This window comes from Notothenia coriiceps, unplaced genomic scaffold, assembly GCF_000735185.1.
Source record: "Notothenia coriiceps isolate Sejong01 unplaced genomic scaffold, NC01 NC01_scaffold00016674, whole genome shotgun sequence".
Classification (NCBI taxonomy): Eukaryota; Metazoa; Chordata; class Actinopteri; order Perciformes; family Nototheniidae; genus Notothenia; species Notothenia coriiceps.
The window spans coordinates 62,429-72,418 of record NW_011349375.1 but is presented as its reverse complement, the minus strand read 5'-3'; the positions used below and the strand labels follow the sequence as shown (position 1 = coordinate 72,418).

At 38.1% G+C, this 9,990-nt stretch overlaps 1 protein-coding gene across 2 annotated transcripts; it reads left to right on the top strand.

The window, feature by feature from the left end:
- Nucleotides 1-928: 928 nt before the first annotated feature.
- On the top strand, nt 929-9,330 carry gucy1a1 (guanylate cyclase 1 soluble subunit alpha 1). Of its 2 annotated transcripts, XM_010776035.1 has the most exons (8): nt 929-1,346; nt 1,630-1,697; nt 2,371-2,459; nt 2,571-3,286; nt 4,548-5,033; nt 6,301-6,444; nt 7,485-7,639; nt 7,918-9,330. In XM_010776035.1, exons 1-8 carry the CDS (start codon nt 1,098-1,100, stop codon nt 8,039-8,041), a joined length of 2,031 nt encoding a protein of 676 aa, XP_010774337.1. In that variant the 5' UTR covers nt 929-1,097; the 3' UTR covers nt 8,042-9,330. The 2 variants fall into 2 exon arrangements, with proteins under 2 accessions (XP_010774337.1, XP_010774338.1); XM_010776036.1 differs by lacking the exon at nt 7,918-9,330 and having other exon boundaries at nt 7,485-7,643.
- The last annotated feature ends 660 nt before the right edge of the window (nt 9,331-9,990 follow it).

Sequence of the window (9,990 nt, the reverse complement as noted above, 5' to 3'; positions counted from 1 at the left end):
CTTAAGACAATTTATCAGACTTTGCACAGATCCCTCTGGAGCCACAAAGGCGTCATACTACTTTATCCACACATGCGGTAGTACTCCCCAAGTCCTTCAAACAGATGTGTCAATTGGTTAAATTGACCTAACTAAATTTAAAGGAAATGTACCCAAGCAATTGCTGATACTTATACTTCTTGAATGTGAAGATGTGTCGCTTTTCATGCATGCTCAATATGTCGTCTTCATAGGAATGGGAGCATTTATTGACCATTCTGCATATGAATAAAATAGGTTGTTAGTTCCAGACCTATACAATAACAACAACATTGGCATTGATGACCTGGTCCAGGGGATTAAACAAAGAGTTAGGGGCCTTTTTTATTGAGCTTTAATAAAAGCACAAATCGGCGGAGGAACCTTGCTATTTATAATCTGACACATCAGACAGGCGTTCATTCACAGGTATTTCACAGGGGAAATACAGCAGGGGAGTTCCAATACAGGGATCTGTGTGTATTGTGTGTATGTCTGTGTGCAGGAAACACATTCACAAATTAAGTATTTTGGTTAGAGTATTAAATAAAATGGTAGCAAATAGGTACAACTATTAGTATTCTGCAAGATTATTATAGTGGCAATATCACCATAAAGACCACCATTTGTGGATACCATAGAAATATGATTATTCGTTTATGCTATGGTACGATGAATGCCACTCTATAGACTGATCTAAATAAAAAAAGTGCACTGCATGAGAGTAAGTCGCCTGGAAATAATGTCTCATTGCTGATAGGTTGTTCAGCTACAGTACACCAGCCCCACTTGCGCATGGATTGGCCTAGTGCTCTTTTTTCTCCAGTTTCTCATTGGCTTTTGGTAATGATAGTTCCCTGCCATCATTTGCTCGTGCAGTTCTCAATTAATATTGTATGTGGTCTCTGGCTTTGGTGCTGATCATTTGAATGAGCGCTTCGCGATGTGGAAGGTATCTTGGATGAGCACGCACACCAGATGATGGAATTTCTCTCAGAGACCGCAGCTGCTCGACCAGCACTGTCTCCCTCCGATATGAGATAAGAAGCGCAGAGACAGCAGACCATACAGCGGGAAAGATGTTCTGCACGAAGCTGAAAGAGCTGAAGATATCAGGAGAGTGTCCGTTCTCCAGCAGCAGCAGCGGCGCCCAAAATAATGAGCTCGGAGACTTTGAGGAGCGCTCAACTGACGCCGCGGATTTAATGCCTATTTCTAAAGACGTGCACGGAAAGATAGGTGAGGACCTACCTAAACAGAAGACAAGCAGAGCCAAAGTTAACCTGCAAACACTTGGGCAGAGCATACGAAAATTGGCATGTCCCGAGGTGAGTTATCAAAAATAATGTATTCATATTCACATCATGCAACTTCTACTGTAGGCTATATGTTACATTTGTGATGGAGAAAAAAAGCATCTTGACTCCTGTTGTGTGTTTTCGCATTTCTGCCTTAACGCACAGACATCATGAATACTTAGTTAAAGATGTGTTTTTTATATGGCTTCAGAAAATACATTAATATATATTTTGTTGGCGTTCCTGAAATTAAAGCTGCTGTTTAGCCTTGCCAGACGATGACCTTTAACTCGCTTAACACTTTGTCATACAGTTTCAAAGGCTGCACACTGCCCTCCAACGAATGATGAGACTATCAGATCAAACCAGGGACTCTCAAAGGTAACACATGTGTTTTTAAATACAGCTGCCATCAATAACAACACACTGATCCTCCAACAATTAACACAACTAGTTCTGTAAATTACAGGCATTTACTAACAGATTAAAATGACAACCATGGTAAGGTTTCTCAGCGTTCAGCCCTCTGTTTACCAAACACAATCCATTACTAATCTTCCTTGCTGCTCTCACTAGTCTGATATTTATGATGATAACAACAATAAGGTGTGGTGCAGGCTGCTATGGATACCAGGAGGTAGATAGACATCCCTTACAAATCTGCTGAAAGACACATTATTATCCAAAATGGCAAGGAGATAATGACTCATTCTCCAAAAATGTCAAGCATTAGTTGGTTGCAGCTTTTCAAATGTGAGAATGTGCAGCTTGTTTGGGGGGCATACATGATAGTAAACAGAATATCTTTGTGTTCTGGTCTGTTAGTCAGACAAGCAACATAAGACATTTAAAGCTTTAGGAAAATGTAACTGCCCTCTTTCACTTTTTTTTCTAGGCAAAGCAATGAGTGGATTAGTTAAAGAAATGTTAAGCACTGTATCTGATAATGAAAAACAATTGGTAGTTGTAACTCTATTATAGCGTATTGATTAAAAAATGAATGGTCCAGTGATTAGTTTGTGTACGTCTGAGTTTAATCATTTTCATCTCGCAGTCCCATAATTTGCTGCACAGACTATCAGAGCTGCAGTGATGAACCAGAGCACTTAGTGGAAATGATGAACATGTACTCAGCCAAAACAGGTAATTAAAGATCAAACTCTCAGCCTGTAAAAAATATATAAATGAAATGTTTTAATTCTGTGTATTCAGGGCATCACAACTTCACCTATTTCCCTTCATCTGTCCTGACAGCAATCCAGATGGAAGCTTTAAAAGTTGCTCTTGGCGAGGAGCTCTTCAACATGTGTTATGAGGAGGACGGACACATTTTGGGGGTGGTGGGGGGGGCTCTCCACGACTTCCTCAACAGCTTCAATGTCTTGTTGAAACAGAGCAGCTCGACGCCCAACCCGGACAGAAAGGATTGTGTAAACGAACCTTCGGTGCTGTGCTTAGACAAGGATGCAGGTCTGCTTACTGTCTATTTCTTCAACCCCCGCCCAACTACTGAGCTCTTCTTCCCTGGAGTCATCAAAGCTGCTGCCCGCCTGCTGTATCACACCACTGTGGAAGTGTTGATGGACCCCCCCGGTGTTAAAGACAGCATATTGCAGTCAAGCCCGCAGCCTAGTCTTCTGTACACAGTTGTGGTTAAGGATGCTAAAGATCTGAGCCCCAGTCCGCTGCGGGCTACCTCAGCTGGGACCCTTCCTACCTCTCTGTTCTCCACCATCTTCCCTTTCCATCTGATCCTGGACCAAGACCTTGTTTTGATACAAATAGGACACGGGCTCAGGAAGAGACTGTTCAGGAAAGATTGTCCGAGACGGTCGTCTACCTTCCAAGAACACTTATCTATTGTCTCTCCCCAAATCAAATGTACCTTTCAAGGAATTCTGACCATGCTAAACACACAGTTCCTCATTCGGATCACACATGGATACTCCATCGCAGATAAAACAGGGAAGGTATGTTGACATGTCTGGGAGATATAGCTTGAAAAGTTACGTCACTGACTAATGAGGCAAAAAAGGTCTTCGGGTCATTGTCTTCTTGGTAAGATAGGGAGAACAATCATGCTATTTATAAGCAGTCAGGCTTATTAGTGTTGTGTACTCTGGTGCGCCCGAGGTAGAGATCAACATTAGACCCCAACGGAGATCAGAAGCAAATGTCAAACCATTTTATCCATCAAAGGCACAGCCATGCTTGTGCTATTTATGTGAGGTTCCAGAGCATTGGTCGCCATGACAAGAATTTTATATCAGTGAGTAAACATAGCAGTGGTTTAAAGACATTCAGCCAGAGATGATTACTACAGTATAACTACTGTATAACACTACTCGTCTCATGGTCATTTTACTGTTAGTGGCTAGGTAAAAAATTGTTCTGTTAATTGTTCTGTTACCAAAAAATATATATCTATCTATATATAGATAGATATATATATACCTATATTGATAGATATATTGTTGTTACAACAGTCAAGAAGACATGTCTAAACTTAGAAATAACAGCTGAGGTCCAGAGATATTGTTTGATCTTTGGTCATGGAAAAGTAAATGTAAACAGAGGCAAAAGTACTGTTGATGCTGCTATTAGTAATAAACCAAAGTTCTAGATAAATTAAAACGTTGACCTCATGATGGCAGTAGATAAAGGGTCAGGAGATCAGTTCACAAAGATGTATTCTATATCGGTGAAAAGGGAAACACATCAAGATCAGATGACGAGGCCTGTAACTTTGATCCAAAAACGTCAACCTCATTGTGACTCCAGAGGAAAAGGCAGGGAATGATGAAAACAAGTTTTTTTCTCCTGGAACATAAACAAACCATTTGGAGTTGTTTATTGTTGTGGGTGAAGGACTGCAGCACCTTCGTGAATATCAGACAGACATGTTTGCTTTTATTTACTTCAAATGTTTAAATGTCTATATATATTTACATAGGGGGTTTATGTATGTGTATATTGTCTATTTTCAAGGGCACCGATGTCACATAGAGAAGCAACATTATTGTTCCTTGTTTGGCTGTGGGGATTGTGAACTCTAATAAGAAATACTTTTACTTATAAGAAGAGTCTGTTGCTGCAGTATGTAGCCTTCACAGTTATCATTATCAATCTTTTTTCAAAATGAATTCATTCAGCTATACATAAACAGGTACAGTTATACATAGCAAATGTCACAAAAGTATTACCTTTCTGATCATCTGATTTTTCTTTCAGCCTATGGACCTCAAAGGTCAGATGATCTACGTTTCAGAGTCAAATGTCATCTTGTTCTTGGGCTCACCATGTGTGGACAAGCTGGAGGAGCTCACTGGCCGCGGCCTCTACCTGTCAGACATCCCGATACATAACGCACTGCGTGATGTGGTGCTGGTTGGTGAACAAGCCAAAGCTCAGGACGGTTTGAAGAAGCGTCTGGGGAAGGCCAAGGCCGCCCTGGAGCACGCTCACCAGGCTCTGGAGGAGGAGAAGAAGAAGACCGTGGACCTCCTCTTCTCCATCTTCCCTGGCACTGTGGCACAACAGCTGTGGCAGGGCCAGACGGTGCAGGCCAAGAAGTTTGACCGCGTGACGATGCTCTTCTCTGACATCGTGGGCTTCACGGCTGTTTGCTCACGCTGTACCCCGATGCAAGTGATAACCATGCTCAGCGAGCTGTACACCAGGTTTGACCACGAGTGTGGGGAGCTTGACATTTACAAGGTGGGTAAATGTAATATAAGCATGTACTGTTGAGCATTGTTTTGAGATGATGACAAGGCTAACACTTTAGACCACACCTGTTTCTGATCAATTAGAAACAAGTATCTGCAACGGCTCAGCCCCAAATACATGATTAGTAAGAGAGAGCTCATCTAGATGTCTTTCCTGTAATGCTTAAAAGTTATTTTCTGTGCTTCTGACACCCCATTAATGTTACAACTCTGCCTCCAAATGTCTACACTGCCAGACAAACTTTGTTTGCGTTACTCTGTTGCAGTCAAATGCTATGACAGATTTTTTATATTTAGCCAACAAAATACTCCAAAATGCATTAATAAGGACAATACCTCTGTGTCCTCAATGGTACAGTAGTTATTGCCCTTCCAGCTGCTGATATTGGTGAAAAAATAAACTGTAATATGTATATTTAAAATCTACAGTAGCACACAGATTGAAAAAAAACATGCACTTTTCTGTATCTAATAATAATAATGAAAATAATTAATAATAATACCACTACTACTACTACTACTACTACTACTACTACTACCACTACCACTGCTACTACTACTACCAATAATAATGACAATAATCATAATAATACAAATAATAATAATGACAATAATTATAATAATAGGTACTTAATACATCAGAAACTGGCATAGGGTTTATGAAGTTAAATATTTGCCTACGTTTCCTAGAAATTGTGTTTTCCATTAAACAAGATAACACACTATTCCTGAACAGGTTGAAAAGACAGACTGAGAGTATAGCTCAACAAACTACCCAGTGTCTGCCAAGGGCTGCTAATCTCCAGGGAGGTTGGATAATGTAATCAAAGTGTCATGAAAGCATAACACAGAGAGCAGCATGTTTGACAAATATCTCGTAAAACGCAAGGAAGTCAGAGGTTCCTTCAGGACCCTGTTTCCACTCCACATGTATGAGCCTAAAAATAGTTTCATTTTGTCTCTGCCACATAGTCGTTGAGTGCTCTCCAGTCCAGAATTACTCGTTCCAAGAAGGAGAAAAAAAAACCTTGTGGACTTGTTAATATGCTCAGGGATCAAGTACTATTAAAATGTAAGTTTTATTACGCCTGAGTTTTCTGCCCTTTGTCTTCTGCTGCAAGATGGAGAGCAAGTCAGATTGTGAAGAGACTTTTATGAATATCCACTTCACATTGTCATCTCGCTAAAGTTTTATAGTTTTCTCTGTGTCAGTTGCCGGGTTAGAAATGATTATAATGATCATCGGCTGTTTCCAGGTGGAGACCATTGGTGATGCGTACTGTGTAGCTGGTGGCTTACACAAAGAGAGCGAGACTCACAGCGTCCAAATTGCACTAATGGCCTTAAGGATGATGGGGCTCTCAGACGAAGTGATGACGCCAACTGGAGAAAAAATACAGGTGAGGGTCAAGTATTGATTGGTGTCATACTCATTAATCAACTTGATGATGTAACTTTAAACTATGCAAATGAGAACTCATACAAACACTCTATTGAAGCTTTAATTAATTAATTTCATTTTTTTTTTTAAATCTTATATTTTGAAAAGAAGAGAAACCCCTTCTATAACAAAAAGCTGCTGACATTAAAATGACGATTTTAATGTCTTATATTTGCCATAATAAAGCAGTGAGTAAATTAAGAAAGCAACTACCTACCTACATGATTTAGGGTGTGACTGTTATATTATAACTACAAAACATTTATTAGATGGGAAGTATTAAGATATGTTGACTATATAAAAGTAAAAAGTAAAAATCGCAAATTCTATTTCATCTAAATATCCAGCCGTACTAAGTATGGTGTCTTGGATTGAGTTGGTTGATTCAAATATTTCAAAGTCAAATAGATGATACGTGGCATTTTTCTGTCCAAAAACAGTCACATATTAAGATGTTTCTCCTCTTCATGTCATTACGCCCCTAATTCACAGAAGTATTACACACTACAGTTGCTCCCGTAAATTGGTCAGTAGGGCCTTACAAATATTGCAATTTAATCTATTTCCTAATTAAACATTTGCAAAGCTTTTTTGTAAATGTGTGTGCATTGCTTGGAGTAGCTTATTGTTTGCCTTTGTTCACACATTGCTTAGCTTCTTTGCACCTGACAGCCATCTAATTGAAGATGATATAAGCTAAAGGCTATCCCACAAATAATACCACGACATACATAGTGCTGCTAGTCTTCCAAAAAAAGGAGTATGTTAGGGACCATTTTCAGCCTCAGAATTTGGCACTAGCAAGACAGCAGCAGGATGATGTGTATGTGGGATTGCTTGAAGAATCCATATTTTAACTTTTCAGACTATACTGTACCTGAAGAAATATAGGATCTGTATTCATTTTATGACCAAAACTACGAGTATGTATGGTTAAAAAGTGGAGCAACTTTGATGAACAAAAGCCTGAATCGTGTTGAATGTTGTATTTTCCTTCAGATGCGCATTGGTGTGCACACTGGTTCAGTACTGGCTGGGGTCGTTGGAGTGAGGATGCCACGCTACTGTCTTTTCGGGAACAATGTCACACTGGCTAACAAGTTTGAATCCGGTAGCCTGCCTAGCAAAATCAACATCAGCCCTACAACCCACAGGTGAGGTAACACAGGTTGCAAATCACTCTTGCATTTACCATTAGAATTACAATGCTTACTTATAACTCCCCTCTTAGATTAAATTTGACTGGAAGTATTGTAAATTAAAGTACTGTTTGAAGTGGTTAGTTACCAGAACCGTTTTCTTCAGAGGGAAAAAAACATAGTGCTCTGAACAGGAAACTACATTTTAAAAGAGCACTGTGTTTCCTCTTTTGTCAAATAATTTGCCATATTGTCTTTAGATTCATGTTTTATTTGTGTTCTCTTTGTCTCAGATTGCTGAAGCACCGGCCAGAGTTTGTCTTTGTTCCCAGGAGCAGACAGGAGCTTCCTGCCGACTTCCCAGAAGACATCCCTGGTGTTTGTTACTTTCTGGAGCCGTCCTTCAAAACTTCATAACTGACTATGAAATAAAGTCAAGATGCTGCAGAGCCCAAAAATGTTAGATTTGACTAAATATAAATGTATCCAGTGAACACAGTGCGAACAACTTGTATGTTTTGTTTAGGTTTGTTTAGATATTGATGATGTTGTCTATCTGTCAAACTCTTGCAGCTGTTAATAACTGACATGTCAGTTTGCTGTCAAACATGAGTCTTGTCTCTGTAAAATGATCCATATGTAGAGTGTAGCGCAGAGAAAAACTCACTTCCTTCATTTTTCTTCCAGAAGGAGTAATGTCTGCAAATTTGACTTATAAACGTGGCTTTCTTTGACTGTTCTTCATTTCAGAATTTTGGCGTACAATTGTTTAAGTCAGTAGCTGCTTCTGGACTGCTGTATAGAACTAAACATATCGTCTTGCATAATATGATGTTACATTTTGGATGTTTATTCTCAATGTGATGTTACTAAACATGTTTTTAACGAGATGGTTTTCTGTAAATATCGGACCTACTACATTCAGATTTGTCCATTAGGCACCTGCGAAAAGTACATTGGCCTTTTGGTATGGCAGAAAATGTAATTGGTGTTGTGAGTTTAATGGGAGAATTTATTAACAAATAATTTGGAAAAAATTACGAAATTATAATGTTAGGGACCCCCTTGACTTTTTAAACTTAGATTCAGAGCAGATTCAGGTGCCTTATGGGAAATATACAGGCAGGATATTATATTTTTCATTTTATTTAAGCTGTTTTTCTTTATTTAGATATGGCTAAATATTTTTTCCAGAGGTTTATTATTTAAACTCAGATTATATTTGTTATAACATGTAACATAGACTTCCATTTATTACACACAAAGCATTCTAAGATTGTGTTTCCTGATATAATTAATGTAACATGTATTTTTTACTTTTTCCTCACTGCACACATGTTTATACTATATTTATTACGTTGGGTTCACAGTAGTCCTTTCCTTAACAGCGGGAATACAAGACAACACAAATACAATGAATGTTCTACTGTATCCCTCATAATGATGTGCTTTAATCATTCATGTAATGTAATGTTATCAAAGCGCAATAAATATTGACATTCAAATACGTGACTCTACAGTGTGTAAAACATAGAATTCTTAGAAATGTGCGATGCTTAATGAGCATTACGATATGATATACAATGGTGTGAAGTAGCAAATTACATTTTCTAAAGTAATGAAGGCCTTTCTATATCTGTAATTACACGTTTCAGGTGGAACATTACTGTACTAATGAACTTCTATTTTACATTATACTTCTGCTTCACATACCCTGCAATGAAATGTAACATATTGTACAATAAATCCACTACAAATCATGATATTACAGCTGTAGTTACTTGTTAATTTGGAGATTAAGATGTAATAAAAAACAGCTCAATATATTGACAATGTATTGTAGTGACAGAACAATCCATAAAGCACATAAAGTTGTTAGATATAGCTTCCTTTTGACATTTTACAACATTGAATTGTTCTTTAGATGTTCAATCATCAACAATGGTGAATTAATAATGAAGTTTTCTAATATATATTAATGTTCCCCTCTGAAAGGAGTCATTTTAAAATGACATGTGTAAATACAGTATGTGTGGAATTTACTTTTGTTACTTCAGCTGTAATACATCTTTTTGCAACTGTAGTATTATTATTATCACTTAGAAGTACATTTTAGTGATGACCATATATATATGTTTGCATTTTTCACTACATTTTCAATAAAGGACTCTTTTATTGTAGAAAAACAAAAGGAGCAGCATTTGTTATATAAAGTAAAGTACTTTTTTCAAATGTTGATTTCATACATGTTTTTAAAGATATCTATCTATGTTTTGTTTTTGCTACAGTTGGCAGATATGATTAGTTGTACAGTTCATAGTGTAACACATGATGTTCAATATCAGAAACGATGTAGCTGCCTGCGG